The sequence below is a fragment of the Neofelis nebulosa genome, chromosome 7 (genome assembly GCF_028018385.1).
Source record: "Neofelis nebulosa isolate mNeoNeb1 chromosome 7, mNeoNeb1.pri, whole genome shotgun sequence".
In the NCBI taxonomy this organism is placed as follows: domain Eukaryota; kingdom Metazoa; phylum Chordata; class Mammalia; order Carnivora; family Felidae; genus Neofelis; species Neofelis nebulosa.
The window spans coordinates 72872423-72889181 of record NC_080788.1 but is presented as its reverse complement, the minus strand read 5'-3'; the positions used below and the strand labels follow the sequence as shown (position 1 = coordinate 72889181).

The window sequence follows — 16759 nt, the reverse complement described above, 5'->3', positions numbered from 1 at the left end:
AAGCAGGCTCCATGCTGTTAGTACAGAGCCCAATGCAAGCCTTTAACTACTAAATTTTAAGATCATGACCTGAGCCAAAACCAAGAGTGGGACGCTTAATCAACTGAGCCACCCAGACACCTCTGTCCCATTACTTTTAAACATGTTATTGTATATTTCCTAAAAACAAGGACATAGCCATAGAATAATTCTCATTCCATTACTCCTACATTTATTAGTTGGAATTGTACTATAAGGGAAAGATCTCCCTTCAATAAATTTATTTATTACTTAACATATTTATATACATATTTATATAACCTCATGGATTATACATGTTATACAATCTCATGTTATACAATTATAACATATGTATACACTTTCATGGATTCCTATTTTAGTCAATGGGTTATAATCCATTGATACCATACACTTTTCCCCCCAAATTTATTATTTTTTTGTTAAAAAAATTCTGATTCTGTGTCTCCCTCTCTCTCTGCCCCTCCCCTGCTCATGCTCTGTCTCTCTCTGTCTCAAAAATAAATAAAACATAATTTATTAAATAAATAAATAAAAATAAAAAAAATAAACGTTAAAAATTTTAAAATAAAAATAAATAAAAACATTTTTTAAAAATTAAAAAAAATAAAATATCTTCATGGGAGCACTTCTTGATCTCAGGGTGTGAGTTCAAGCCCAATGTTCGGCATGGAGCCAACTTAAAAAAAAAAAAAAGACAAAAAAACCCACAAAAAAACCTATCGGGGGGACCTGGCTGTCTCAGTTGGTAGAACATGTGACTCTTGATCCTGGGTCTTGAGTTCAAGCCCTACATTGGGTGTAGAGATTACTTAAAAACAAACAAACAAACAAACCAAAAACTAAGATCTGGGTGACATGAAAAGATATTCAACATCACTAATAATCAGGGAAATGCAAATTAAAGCCACAATGAGATATATCACCTTATATCTGTCAGAATGACTAGTATCAAAAAGACAAGAAATATCAAGTGTCGGTGTGGATGTGGAGAAAAAGGAACCCTCATGCAACGTTGGTGGGAACACAAATTGATGTAGACACTGTGGAAAACAGTATGAGTTATCTCAAAAAATTAAAAATAGAATTACCATATGATCCAGTAATTCAGCTACTGGGTATTTACCATAAAAAAAACAAAAACACTAGTTTCAAAAGATATATGCACTTCTTATGTTTACTTCAGCATTATTTAGAATAGCCAAGATATGGGAACAATGCAGGGAGCCTGGGTAGCTCAGTCGGTTAAGTGTCCAACTCTTGATTTTGGCTCAGGTCATGATCCCAGGGTCATGGAATTGAGCCCCACATTGGGCTCTGTGCTGAGCGTGGAGCACACCGAGGATTCTTTCTCTCTCTCCCTCTGCCCCTTTTCCTAGCTCTAAAATTAAAAATAATAATAATAAGGAAACAACCCAAGATATATGAATGGATAAAGGAGATGTGGTGTGTATATAGGGGTGCCTGGGTGGCTCAGTCGGTTGACTGTCCAACTTCAGCTCAGGTCATGATCTTGTGGTTCATGAGTTCAGGCCCCATGTCGGGGCTCTGTGCTGACAGCTCAGAGCCTGGAGCCTGCTTTGGATTCTGTGTCTCTTCCTCTCTCTGCCCCTCCCTGTCTTGTGCTCTGTCTTTGTCTCTGTCTCTCTCTCAAAAAGAAATAAACATTAAAAAAAAAAAAAAGATATGATATATACGTTGGAATATTACTCAGCCATAAAAATAAGATCTTGCCATTTGTAACAACTTGGATGAGCCTAGAAGGTATTATTAATGACATAAGTCAGGTAAAGACAAATACAATATGATTTTACTTATACGTGCAATCCAAAAAAAAAAAAAAAAGCAGTAACAAACCCATAAATACAGAGAACCAACTGGTGAGTGGAAGGGGTAGAAGGATGGGCAAAATGGAGGAAGGAGAGTGGGAGTTATGGAATGAATAAGTCACAGGGATGAAAGGTACAACATAGGGAATACAGTCAATGGTGTTGAATAGTGACAGATGGTAGCTACACTTGTAATGAGCACAGATAGTGTAAGTAAAGAGATCATGAATCACTATGCTGTACACCTAAAACTAATGAAACATTGTGTGTCAACTATACTTCAATTAAAAAAAAAGTTTCTCAGGGCACCTGGGTGGCTCAGTCAGTTGAGTGTCCGACTTTGGCTCAGGTTATGATCTCACGGTTTGTGAGTTCAAGACCCATGTTGGGCTCTGTTCTGACAGCTCAGAGCCTTGGGCCTGCTTTGGATTCTGTGTCTCCTTTCTCTCTCTACCCCTCCCCTGCTTGTGCACGCTCTCTCTCTCTCTCTCACAAATAAACATTAAAAATTTTTTTAAAAAGTTTTTTTTCCCCCAAAGTATCTAAAATAAATTCAATGTTGCTTAGAATGGAGGGAATAAAATAGATATAACTTCCAAACCAATGAACTTACAAAATAATGCAGCTGATTGCTAGGCCACTTAGCTTAATAGAAAAGAAAGTATGGTCACTAGGAAGAAAAAAATTTTTTAATGTTTATTTATTTTGAGAGAGAGTGTGTGTGAGCAAGAGAGGGGAAGAGAGGGAGAGAGAGAATCCCAAGCAGGCTCTACACTGTCCGCACAGAGCCCAATGTGGAGCTCAACCCCATGACACTGAGATCATGACCTGAGCCGAAAACAAGAGTAGGACACTTAATTCACTGAGCCACCCAGGAGCCCCCAAGGAAGACAATTTTTAACATGACCATAAGCCTTTATGAAAATCTACATTTATAACAAGCACATTACTTCATTTACTTTTAACTATTACATAAATAACAGGAATAAAATTGGACACAGTTTGTAATAAAACTTATAAAAGTTTCTTTTTCCACAAAATCAATATGTAAATCCTTCATTCTGGCACCTTCTTCTGAATAAACATTAAGTTATTTTGGCTCTTTGGTCATGTGGATGGCCTCAAAATTGACTAGACTCTCTAGGTGGTTAATTCCTGCACAGGGTTTTCAGTCACTAATACTATGACTTTTCTGACTTTGAAAATTATTTCACTCAGTTCGCATTTCAGTTCATGGAAGAGTTAAAGGTTTGAGAAGCACAAAATCCCCAGTTGTGCACTGCTAAAGAGCATTATGAACAAATAGATTTTTCCCTTATTAAAATATTATGATCCATTTAGCATCAGTAACTGAACAAGCTCTAGACATCTCTCATCTAGACATCTTTGTTACCTCCTGGCTTGACTAGGTCCTCCTTTTTTTTTTTTTTTAATTGAACATGTTTTATTGCTAATGTCTTACACAAATGAAAACCCAACCCAAAATTTATTGGATGTAGTTAAACACAGAGCTAATGGGTAAATTTATAGCTGTAAATGTCTGCATTCAAAAAGAAGATCTCAAATCAAACCTTGAGAAATTAGAAAAAGAAGAGGAAGCTAAACCCAAAGCAAGCAGAAGGAAGGAAAAAACAAAGAGTAGAGCAAGTATAAATCAAACAAGAAGCAGAAAAATAGTGAAAATTAATAAAACAAATATTGGTTCTTGGAGAGATAAACAAAGTTAACAAAACTTTAGCTAGACTGACCAAGATTAAAGAGAGAAGACTCAAATTGCTAAAATCAGGAATGAACAAAGTGACATCATACTAACTTAAAGAATGAAAAGAACTATATGGGAATACTACAAACAATTGTATGTCAACAAATTAGATAACACAGGTGCAGAGGACAGTTTCCTAGAAAGACACAAATTACTAAAATTGACTCAAGAGGAAACAGAAAACCTGAACAGACATATGAGACTGAATTTTTAATAAAAAACATTCCACCAAGAAAATCTCAAGCCCAGATGACTTCACTGATGAATTCTACCAAATATTTAAAGAAGAGTTAACATCAATCCTTCACAAAGCCTTCCAAAAAATAGAACAAGCAACACTTCCCAACTTATTACATGAGTTTGAAACCAAAGACATCACAAGAAAGAAAACATAGATCAGTATCTCTTATAACCACAGACACAAAATCCTCAACAAAAAAATATCAAACTGAATCAACCAACACATAAAAAGTCTTTTAACCAGGGGCACCTGGGTTGCTCAGTCAGTTGAACATGTGGCTCAGGTCATGATCTCATGGTGTCTGAGTTTGAGTCCCACATCAGGCTCATTGCTGTCAGCATGGAGCCCAATTCAGATGCCCTCTCCCAACAAAAAACAAAAAATGGCTGTTAATCATACCAAAAAGAATTTATCCCAGGAATACAGCTTGGTTTAAAATATGAAAAATCAATCTAATATGCCATAATAATATACTAAAAGACAAAACGACATCATATCAATGGTCACAGAAAAAAAAATTGACAAATCCAACATCCTTTCATGATAAAAACATTCAATCAACTACTAATAGAAAGAAACTTCCTCAACCTGATAAGGGCCATCTACAAAAGACTCAGGGCTAAAATCATGCTTAACAGATCTAAAGCTCTCCCACTGAGATCAGGAAAATGACAAGGATGTCCATTCTTGCCACTTTATTTAACATTTTACTGGAGGTTGTATCCATGGATATTAGGCATGAAAAAGAAAATACACCCAAATTAGAAAAGACAAAGTAAAACTATCTGTATTAACAGATAACATGATGATATATATAGAAAATCCTAAGGAATCCACTAACAAAAAAAAAAAGTTATTAGATGGGTACCTGGCTGGCTCAGTTGAATAAGCCTCCAATTCCGGATTTTGGCTCAGGTCATGATCTCACAGTTTGTGAGATTGAGCCCTGCCTTGGGCTCACAGTGTGGAGCCTGCTTGGGATTCTCTCTCTCTCTCCCTTCCTCTCTCTCTGCCCCTCCTCTGCTCATATGTGCACTCTCTCTGTCTTTCTGTGTCTCTCAAAATAAATAAACTTAAAAAAAAAACTACTAGAAGTAATATACGAGGTGAGTAAAGTTTTCAGGTGTAGGATCAATGCACAAGATTAATGATATTCCTATCTACTAAACAATCTGAAGACTAAATTAAGATAACAAATCAATTTACAATAGCATAAAAAAATAAATGGGGATAAATGTAACAGGTATAAAATTTGTACACTGAAATATATAAAACATCATTTAAAGGAATTAAAAATGTTTAAATAATTAGGAAGACATCCCGTGTTCATGGATTTAAAGACCTAATATTGATAAGATGGCAATATTTCCACAATTCATATACAAATCAATGCAGTCCCTATCAAAATCCCAGTTTGCTTTTTTTTCCCCCCAGACATTGACAAGCTGATCCTAAAGTTCATATGGAAATTCAAGGAATACAGAATAGCTAAAATAACCTTGAAAAAGAACAAAGCTGTAGGATTCACACATCCTGATTTCAAAACTTACTACAAAGCTATAAGAATCAAGACAGCACAGGGGTACCTGGGTGGCTCAGTCGGTTAAGCATCTGACTTAGGCTCAGGTCGTGATCTCATGGTTCGTGAATTCAAGCCCTGCATTGGACTCTGTGCTGACAGCTCAGAACCTGGAGCCTGCTTTGGATTCTGTGTGTCCCTCTCTCTCTCTGTCCCCCACCACCCCTGCCAGCCTGTTTGTTCTTTCTCTTTCTCTCTCTCTCTCTCAAAAATAAACAAACATTAAAAAATTGGATAAAGGATCTAAGGAGACATTCTTCCAAAGAAGCTAAACAAGTGAATGATAAATACATGAAAGATGTTCAGTGTGATTATTCATTAGGGAAGTGTAAATCAAAACCACAAAAGAATAAATTTTTAAAAACAACCTAAGAGGGGTGCCTGGATGGCTCAGTTGGCTAAGTGTCTGATTCTTGGTTTGGGCTCAGGTCATGATATTGCAGTCTCTGAGATCAAGCCCTGCATCAGGCTCTGTGCTGACAGTTTGGAGCCTGCTTGGGATTCTCTCCCTCCCCTACTTGCACTGTCTCTATCTCTCTCAAAATCAATAAATAAGCATTAAAACACACACACACACACACACACACACACACACACACACACGAGATCACTTCAATAACAAGTGAGGATATGAAAAAATTGGAACTTTCATACATTGTTGGTAGGAACATAAAAGGGTACAACTGCTTTAAAAATAGTTTGGCAATTCTTCAAAACGTTAAACATAGAGCTACCATATGACCTAGCAATTCCACTTCTGGGTATATAAGAAAAATGAAAACATGTCCACCCAAAAATTTGTACACAAATGTTCATAGCAGCATTATTCATAACAGCCCCCAAGTGAAAATAATCCAAATGTTCATCAAGCTATGAAAATATAAACAAATGTGGTATGCCCATAAAATGAAATATTATTATGCAATAAAAAGGAATGGAGGTATTGATAAATGCTATAACATGGATAAACTTTGGAAACATGCTAAGTGAAAGAACCCAGACACACAAAAAATATATGATTTCTTCTACACAAAATGTCCAGACCAGGCAAATGGATAGAGACTGAAAGCGGATGAGTGATTATGAGAGGCAGGCTGTGGGGACATGGGGACAGGGTTTCTTTTTTTTTAAGTTTATTTTGAGAAAGAGAGAGAGTACACAAGCACACAGGGGAGGAGCAGGGAGAGAGGGAGAGAGAGAATTCCAAGCAGGCCCTGTGCCGTTAGTGCAAAGCCTGAAGTGGGGCTTGAATTCATGAACTGTGAGACCATGATCTGAGCTGAAATCAAGAGTCTGACATAACCACCTGAGCCACCCAGGTGCCCCAATAAAGGGTTTCTTTTTGGGGTAATTAAATGTTCTAAAATTAGTGGGTATGAATTCAAAATTATCAATATAGTAAAAATTACTGGATTGTACAATTTGAAAGAGTGAATTTTATGGCATGTAAATTATATCCCAATAAAACTGTAATGTGTAATACATACAACATACATTATATATGTATGATTATAAAAATGTTAATATATACATCTCACATATATAAATGAGGAAATAGTTTGAAGAATAATGAAGTGTACACATACATACTAGCTGAAGAAACAGAACATTACTAATACACTAAGAACCCTCTGTAAGTTCCCACACATCCTATTCCCTTCTTCCCCCAGAGGTGACTATTATCATGAAGGTTATATCACTAGTAACTGCTGTATATTTCTTTAATTAATTTTTTAATGTTTATGTTTATAAGGTTTATTTAATGTTTATTTATGTTTATAATAAATGTTTGTTTATTTAATGTTTTTTAATATTTATTTTGAAAGAAAGAGAGAGAGAGAAAGAGCAAGCACATGGGCAAGGGAGGGGCAGAGACAAAGAATCCCAAGCAGGCTCTAAACTGGCAGATGCAGGGCTCAATCTCATGACTGTAAGATCATGACCTGAGCTGAAATCAAGAGTTGGATGCTTAACTGACTAAGCCACCCAGGCACACCTGCCTTACATATCTTTATAATTTTATAAAGGAAATTAGAGCCACGGGGCCAGCCTGGTGGGCCATAGATGCATAATTGTGAATTGGGAGAGATAAAATGGGCAACGTAGGCTTGGGTGGGAGGGATCCCCTTCTGTGAAGAGACAAAGGGAAGAGAAAGACAGGCTGGGGAAGTGTAGGACAGTATCTGGACAAGTGAAGAACCACAGACCAGGATGGACAAAGATCCAATCTCTAACTGCCGGGCTTTCTCCAGACTGGGGCCGGCTGCCCTGTTTGCACACCTGGGGAGGAAGGGAGCCAGCCCTGGGCTCAGTAACTAGTCCAGAGGCGTGGTCCGCAGTGGGGGAAAGCAATCCCCTCCTTGGAGTGCTGTAGGAAGAAGGTATATAACCTTTCAAAGTACAAAGACTGCCGGCGTCACCAGCCAGAGGCCATATATCTGTAGCGAAGAGCAGCACTTCCCCAGAACTAGGGCGCACAGAGCAGGACTCTTTAAGACATTGAGGTTTGAATCCCAGCTGAGCGCCAGGGAGGTGCGGGAGTGGGCGGAGCAAGACAAACTGCCTCATTCGCACCCCTGGCACTAGGAGGACGGCCTTAACACAGTGGCTTGGGACACCCGGTCCGTGGAGGAGAGACTTGGGTGTCGCTATTTTACTCCCCATCACCAACAAGGTGGGGGCTCAAGGAATGGACAGTGGGCCCACAGTGGAGGTGGACCCGCTAACACCAAACCACGCCCCTCCACGCCTGGTAATTGCGAATCTACTGGAGCAGGATTGATGATGACCAACCAGACAGCCCCTCCTCCAGGCCAGTGGTTTTACCAGTTCCAAGGCACCCAGCGGTTTTACATTTCCTGATTTAATTCTTGGACAATTCTTATTATATATACACATTTTCCTTTACCTTTCTTTCCTCCTTCTTATTTCTTCCCTCCTCTAGTCTGGTTATTCTGGTTGTTGGTTTGTTTAAGCAGACATATTTAATCTATTCTCTTTATACCTGTTCTGTATCTCCTTCTTTAATTCCCCGCTGCCCCCTCTCTCTGGATTAAGCTGTATGGTTTCTCTGCTGGATCAATTTTCTTTTCTTTTCTTTTTCCCTGCCCCTATCATTTCTCTCTTTGTATGGGAAAAGGCCTCTTCCATTAACAATGCTCCCACCCATTGTTTTGCTGTAGCTGGTGTTTTGGGGTTTTTTTTCTGTTTTTGTTTGTTTTCTTTTCCAGGGCTACTTCAACAGCAAGTCAAAGCGAACTGATGGAGGGTCCAAAACAACACTACAAGTAAGGAGATAAAGGAACCAGAGTCACAACGACACAGAGCAAGTAACACACTCCAATAAACACCTAGTGAAAGGCCAGGCCTTAGACAATGTATGACCCCTCTTTAATATAGTAGTGCTTGCAGGTACAGGACACATAACAAGCTTTTAAAATACATAAGGGACAGAAAACTAGCCAAAATGACAAAATGGAAGAATTCTCATCAAAAGAAATTCCAGGAAGAAATGATAGCTAAATAATTGTTCAAAACAGATATAAACAATATAACTGAACAAGATTTTAGAATAATAGTCATAAGATTAATTGCTGGGCTTGAAAAAATCATAGAAGACAGCAGAGAATCTATTGCTACAGAGATCAAGGAACTAAAAATTAGTCATGGTGAATTTAAAAAAAAAATTTTTTTTAATGTTTATTTACTTTTGACAGAGAGAGCATGAGCAGGGGAGGGGCAGAGAGAGAGGGAAACACAGAATCGAAAGCAGGCTCCAGGCTCTGAGTTGCCAGCACAGAGCCCGACACAGGGCTCGAACTCACAGACCGCGAGATCATGACCTGAGCCGAAGTCAGACGCTCAACCGACTGAGCCACCCAGGTGCCCCAGTCATGATGAATTTAAAAATGTTGTCAATGAGGTGCAAAGTAAACTAGAGGTGGTGACAGTGAGGATTAAAGAGGAAAAAGAGAAAATAAGTGAAACAGAAGATAAAATTATGGAAAAAGAGGAAGCTGAAAAAAGAGATAAAAAAATTCTAGAACATGAGGGGAGAATCAGAGAACTAAGTGATTCAATGAAATGTAATAATACCCACATCTTAGGAGTTTCAGAAGAAGAGAGAGAGAAAGGGGCGGAAGGTGTACTTGAACAAATCATAGCTGAGAACTTCCCCAATCTGGGGAAGGAAACAGACATTGATATCTGCGAGGCACAGAGAACTCCCTTCAGACATAATAGGAATCATGCTTCTGCATGACATATCATAGTGAAACTGGTAAAATACAAATATAAAGGGAGAATTCTGAAAGCAGCTAGGAACAAATGGGCCTTAATCTACAAGGACAGACACATAAGGGTGGTAAGCAGACCTATCTACTGAAACTTGGCAGGCCAGAAGGGAGTGGCAGGAAAAATTCAATGTGCTGAATAGGAAAAATATGTAGCCAAGAATCTTTTATCCAACAAGCCTGTCATTCAGAATAGAAGGAGAGATAAAGATTTTCCCAGACAAAAACTGAAGGAGTTCATCACCACTAAACCAGCCCTACAAGAGATCCTAATGGGGGCTCTGTGGGTGGAATGTTGCAAAGACCACAAATGACCAGAGACATCACTACAAGCATGAAGCCTACAGATAACACAATGACTCTAAATCCACATCTTTCAATAATAACATCAAATGTAAATGAACTAAATGCTCCAATAAAAAGACACAGGGTATCAGAATGGACAAAAAACAAGACCCATCTATTTGCTCTCTACAAGAGGCCTATTTTAGACCTGAGGACACCTTCAGATTGAAAGTGAAGGGATGGAGAACCATCTATCATGCTACTGGAAGTCAAAAGAAAGCTAGAGTAGCCATACTTCTATCGGATAAACTAGATTTTAAACTAAAGTCTGTAACAAGAGATGAAGAAAGGCATTATAGCATAATTATGGAGTCTATCTTTCAAGAAGAGCTAATAATTATAAATGTTTATGCACCCAATTCGGTGGCACCCAAATATATAAAACAATTAATCACACACATAAGCAGTCTTATTAGTAAGAATGTGGTAATTGCCGGAGACTTTAATACTCCATTTACAACAATAGATAATCTACACAGAAAATCAATAAGGAAACAATGGCCCTGAATGATACACTGGACCAGATGGACTTGATAGATATATTAAGAGCTTTTCATCCTAAAGCAGCAGAATACACATTCTTCTTGAGTGCACATGGAACATTTTCCAAGATATATCACATACTGGGTCACAAAACAGCCCTCAATAAATATAAAAGAATTGAGATTATGCCATGCACATTTTCAGATCACAGTGCAATGAAACTTGAAATCAACCACAGGAAAAAATTTGGAAAACCTCCAAATGCATGGAGGTTAAAGAACATCCTACTAAAGAATGAATGGGTCAACCAGGCAATTAAAGAAGAAATTAAAAAATACATAGAAACAAATGAAAATGAAAACACAACAGTCCAAACCCTTTGGGATGCAGCAAAGGCAGTCCTAAGAGGAAAATACATTGCAACCCAAGCCTATTTCAAGAAACAAGAAAAATCCCCAATCCAAAGTCTAATAGTACACCTAAAGGAACTAGAAGAAGAACAACAAAGAAACCCCAAGACCAGCAGAAGAAGAGAAATAATAAAGATCAGAGCAGGAATAAACAATATAGAAAAAAAAAAAACAACAATAGTGGATCAGATCAATGAAACTAAGAGCTGTGTTTTGAAAAAATAAACAAAATTGATAAACCTCTAGCCAGGCTTCTCAAAAAGAAAAGAGAGAGGACCCAAATAGATAAAATCACGAAAATTGAATTATTACAACAAACCCCTCAGAAATGCAAGCAATTATCAGGGAATACTATGAAAAATTATATGCCAACAAAATGGACAACCTGGAAGTAATGGAAAAATTCCTAAACACCCACACACTTCCAAAACTCAAATAGTAAAAAATAGAAAATTTGAACAGACCCATAACTAGTGAAGAAGAAATTGAATCAGTTATCAAAAATCTCCCAACAAATAAGAGTCCTGGACCAGATGGCTTCCCTGGGGAATTCTACCTGACATTTAAAGAGACAAATGTCTGGTAGATAATACCTTTCCTTCTCAAGCTGTTCCAAAAAATAGAAAGGGAAGGAAAATGTCCAGACTCGTTCTATGAAGCCAGCATTACTTTGATTTCCAAACCAGACAGAGACCCAGCAAAAAAAAGAGAGCTACAGACCAATATCCCTGATGAGTATGGGTGCAAAAATTCTCAACAAGATACTAGCAAATCGAATTCAACAGCATATAAAAAGAATTATTCACCATGATCAAGTGGGATTCATTCCTGGGCTGCAGGGCTGGTTCAGTTTTCACAAATCAATCAGTGTGATACATCACATTAATAAAAGAAAGGATAAGAACCATATGATCCTGTCAGTAGACACAGAAAAAGCATTTAGCAAAATACAGCATCCTTTCTTAATAAAAACCCTCAAGAAAGTTGGGATAGAAGGAACATACCTAAACATCATAAAAGTCATATATGAAAAGCCCACAGCTAATATCATCCTCAGTGGGGAAAACTGAGAGCTTCCCCCCCAGATCAGGAACATGACAGGGATGTCCGCTGTCACCACTGTTGTTTAACATAGTTTTGGAAGTCCTAGCATCAGCAATCAGACAACAAAATGAAATAAAAGGCATCAAAATTGGCAAAGAAGAAGTCAAACTTTCACTTTTCATGGACGACATGATATTCTAGATGGAAAACCCAAAAGACTCCACCAACAGGCTGCTAGAACTGATCCATGGATTCAGCAAAGTCGCAGAGTTCAAAATCAATGTACAGAAATTGGTTGCATTTCTATACACCAATAATGAAGCAACAGAAAAAGAAATCAAGAAATTGATCCCATTTACAGTTGCACCAAGAACCATAAAATACCTAGGAATAAACCTAACCAAAGATGTAAAAGACCTGTATGCTGAAAACTATAGAAAACTTATGAAAGAAACTGAAGAAAATACAAAGAAATGGAAAAACATTCCATGCTCATGGATTTGAAGAATAAGTATTGTTAAAATGTCAATACTACCCAAAGCAATCTACACATTCAATGGAATCCCAATCAAAATTGGACCAGCATTCTTCTCAAAGCTAGAACAAGCAATCCTAAAATTTGTATGGAACCACAAAAGATCCCAAATAGCCAAAGTAATGTTGAAAAAGAAAACCAAAGTGGGAGGCATCACAATCCCAGACTTTTGTCTCTACTACAAGGCTATAATCATCAAGACAGCATGGTATTGGCACAAAAACAGACACATAGACCAATGGAATAGAATAGAAAACATAGAATTAGACCCACAAATTTATGGCCAAGTAATCTTTGACAAAGCAGGAAAGAGTATCCAATGGAAAAAAGACAGTCTCTTTAGCAAATTGTGCTGGGAGAACTGGACAGCAACATGCAGAACAATGAAACTAGACCACTTTCTTACATCATACACAAAAATAAACTCAAAATGGATTAAAGACCTAAATGTGAGACAGGATACCATCAAAACCCTAGAGAAGAAAGCAGGTGACAACTTCTTTGACCTCAGCTGCAGCAATTTCTTGCCTGACACATCTCCAAAGGCAAAAGAATTAAAAGCAAAAATGAACTATTGGGACCTCATCAAGATACAAATCTTCTGAACTGCAAAGGAAACAATCAACAAAACTAAAAGGCAATTGACGGAATGGGAAAAGGTATTTGCAAATGACATATCAGACAAAGGGCTAGAATCCAAAATCTATAAAGAACTCACCAACCTCCACGCCTGAAAAACAAATAATCCAGTGAAGAAATGGGCAAAAGACATGAATAGACACTTTTCCAAAGAAGACATCCAGTTGGCCAACAGATACATGAAAAGATGCTCAACATCACTCATGATCAGGGAAATACAAATCAAAATCACACTGAGATACCACCTCACGCCAGTCAGAGTGGCTAAAATGAACAAATCAGGAGACTATAGATGCTGGTGAGGATGTGGAGAAACAGGAACCCTCTTGCATTGCTGGTGGGAATGCAAACTGGTGCAGCCACTCTGGAAAACAGTGTGGAGGCTCCCCCAAAAATTAAAAATAGAGCTATCCTATAACCCAGCAATAGCACTACTAGGAATTTATCCAAAGGATACAGGAGTGCTGATGCATAGGGGCACATGTACCCCAATGTTTACAGCAGCACTTTCAACAATAGACAAAATATGGAAAGAGCCTAAATGTCCATCAACTGATGAATATGGTTTATATATACAAGGGAATACTACTTGGCAATGAGAAAGAATGAAATCATGCCATTTGTAGCAACATGGATAGAGCTGGAAGGTATTATACTAAGTGAAATAAGTCAGTCAGATAAAGAGAGAGATCATATGTTTTCACTCATATGTGGATCTTGAGAAACAACAAAACCATGGGAGAAGGGAAGGGGGAAAATAGTTACAAACAGAGAGGGAAGGAGGCAAACCATAAGAGACTCTTAAATACTGAGAACAAACTGAGGGTGGATGGGGGGTGGGGGAGAGGGGAAGATGGGTGATGGGCATTGAGGAGGGCACTTGTTGGGATGAGCACTGTGTGTTTTATATAAGCGATGAACACGAGAATCTACCCCCCAAAACCAAGAGCACACTTTGCACACTGTATATTAGCCAATTTGACAATAAATTATATTAAAAAATAAATAAAATAAATATGGAGAACAAACTGAGGGTTACTGGAGGGGTTGTGGGAGGGGGATGGGATAAGTGGGTAAGGGGCACTAAGGAATCTACTCCTGAAATCGTTGTACTATACGCTAATTTGGATGTAAATTAAAAAAAAACAAAATGAGGGTTGATGGGGGGTAGGAGGGAGGGGAGGGTGCGTGATGGGTATTGAGGAGGGCACCTTTTGGGATGAGCACTGGGTGTTGTATGGAAACCAATTTGACAATAAATTTCATATATTGAAAAAAATAAAACCATTTCCAAGGCAAAAAAAAAAATTAAAAGGAAAGAAAAAAAAGTTAAAATTAATAAATAAATAAAAATTTGGAAAAAAAATAAAAGTGGCACAAACAGGAAAAAAAAGAAAGTGAGACTTATTTTATTATACATATATGTATATTATACATATATATTATATGTACATTATACATATGTATGTTATACATATGTATACACATTATACATATATATATTTTATTATACATATACATATTTTATTATACGTATATATACATACACAAGGTGCACGGGCATGTGTGCATGCATACATACATACGTACAATGTATACATATATATACACACATACATACGATGTACATATATATATCTTTATTTATTCTTTAGAGAGAGACAGGGCGTGAGCAGGGGAGGGGCAGAGAGAGAGGGAGACACAGAATCCGAAGCAGGCTCCAGGCTCTGAGCGATCAGCCCAGAGCCCGACGTGGGGCTCAAACCCACAAAGAGCAAGATCATGACCTGAGCTGAAGTTGGACGCTCAACCAACTGAGCCACCCAGGCACCTAAAGACTTATTTTATTATAAAAAATACATTTGTTATTTCATTTTATGAATGCATATCAATGTATATTCATTTTCTGAACTATGGACATTCATGTTGTTTCCATTTTTTTGTCTTATGAATAACACTGCTATGAACATTCTGGTATAGGTCTCCTGGTACACATATGCAAAATTTTCTGCAAATTTTTTATCCAGAAGTAAAGTCTTACGTTCAACTTTACTAGATAATGCCAAGCTTTCATCCAAAGTGACTGCATCATTCATACACCCATGGCAGTGGGTAAAGTGCCCTAGCTTTGAAAAAAAAATTTTTTTTTAAGCTGTCTTTCTTTCGAGAGAGACAGAGACAGCACGAGTGGGGAAGGAGCAGAGAGAGATGGGGAGAGAGTGAATCCCAAGCAGGTGCCATGTTGTCAATGCAGAGACTGATGTGGGGCTTGAACTCACGAATTGTGAGATCATGACTTGAGCTGAAACCAAGAGTCAGACACTTAACCAACTGAGCCACCCAGGCACCCCTTTTTTTTAATGTTTATTTATTTATCTTGAGAAAGACAGTGAGAGCATGAGTAAGGGAGGGGTAGAGAGAGGGAGAGACAAAAAATCCCAAGCAGGCTCCACGCTGTCAGCGTAGAGCCCAATGAGGGGCTTGATCCCACAAACCACACCAACCATAAGATCATGACCTAAGCTGAAATCAAGAGTCAGACACTTAACTGACTGAGGTGCCCCTGAAAATTTTTTATAGAAGTAAAATCAAGTGAAAATAAAATCAATAGTAGCTATGATTAAGATTGAGGGGCGGGAGAGTAGGAACAAAGTTAACAAAAATATCTTAAGGTGTGTGTGTAAGCTCTTGTGGGCTGTGCTATTTCATCTCAAGTCGCCCACCTCTGCTCAGTGAGACTGAAGGACTAATTACATGGTTAGAGGAATGAAACCATTCATTTGTTCTCAGCTTTTGTTGTGGTGGCATTTAGCTTTACCTCCTAAATCCACACAGTAAAACTTTTATTATAAGAATTAAGGAATAAAATTTTAAGAAGATTGAGGAAAAGAGTTAAGAGCAAAGCAGTCACTATGAAGGCTAGCAAGCTGCCCCACAATGACAGACTGAACATTGTTTTAACTCTAAAAGGTTTCCATCTTCAGGCACTGAATTTACCTTTTGATGCTGGTACCATCAGAGGTGTCCGTCTATGTCTGTACTAGGTCCTTTGATGTATTGTCCTCAGGAGATATGATGTCGTATCAGTTCCCAAGATATAGGACATCCCACAGGACACTGAAATAAAGGAAAAGTCCAGTCAATTATATGCAACTTTAGGATGTCTTCTGTAGGCTGTACTTAGGTTGTAGGAGGAATTTATCAACATCTTCATGATGGTACAAGACACACTAGCATTTTGCGGGGATGGTGTTGACCACTCTTTACTAAAGAGTAAGACTAAGTGGTGCCTGGCTGTTTCAGTCGGTAGAGCATGTGGCTCTTGATCTCAGGATTGTGAGTTCAAGCCCCACATTGGGAATAGAGATTACTTAAAATAAAATAAAATGAAAAAAATACTTTGGGGTGCCTGGCTTGCTCAGTTGGTAAAGCATGCAACTATTGACCTCAGGGTTGTGAATTCAAGCCCCATGTTGGGTATGGAGTATATTAAAAAAAAAAAAAAGAGTAAGATTAAGCATTCAGTAACAATGATGTTACTTACTTAAAATGAAATCAATTTTTCTGATTATAGAATTGATG

At 37.9% G+C, this 16759-nt stretch overlaps 1 protein-coding gene across 1 annotated transcript in view; it reads right to left on the bottom strand.

Annotated features, from left to right (window-relative positions):
* RPGRIP1 (RPGR interacting protein 1) overlaps positions 1-16294 on the bottom strand; it is an 81782-nt gene extending 65488 nt beyond the window's left edge. The window contains exon 1 of the mRNA XM_058738463.1: positions 16175-16294. Coding sequence (XP_058594446.1) covers positions 16175-16193 — 19 coding nt within the window. The 5' untranslated portion in view covers positions 16194-16294. The remainder of the gene's footprint in view (positions 1-16174) is intronic.
* Between the last annotated feature and the right edge of the window lie 465 nt (positions 16295-16759).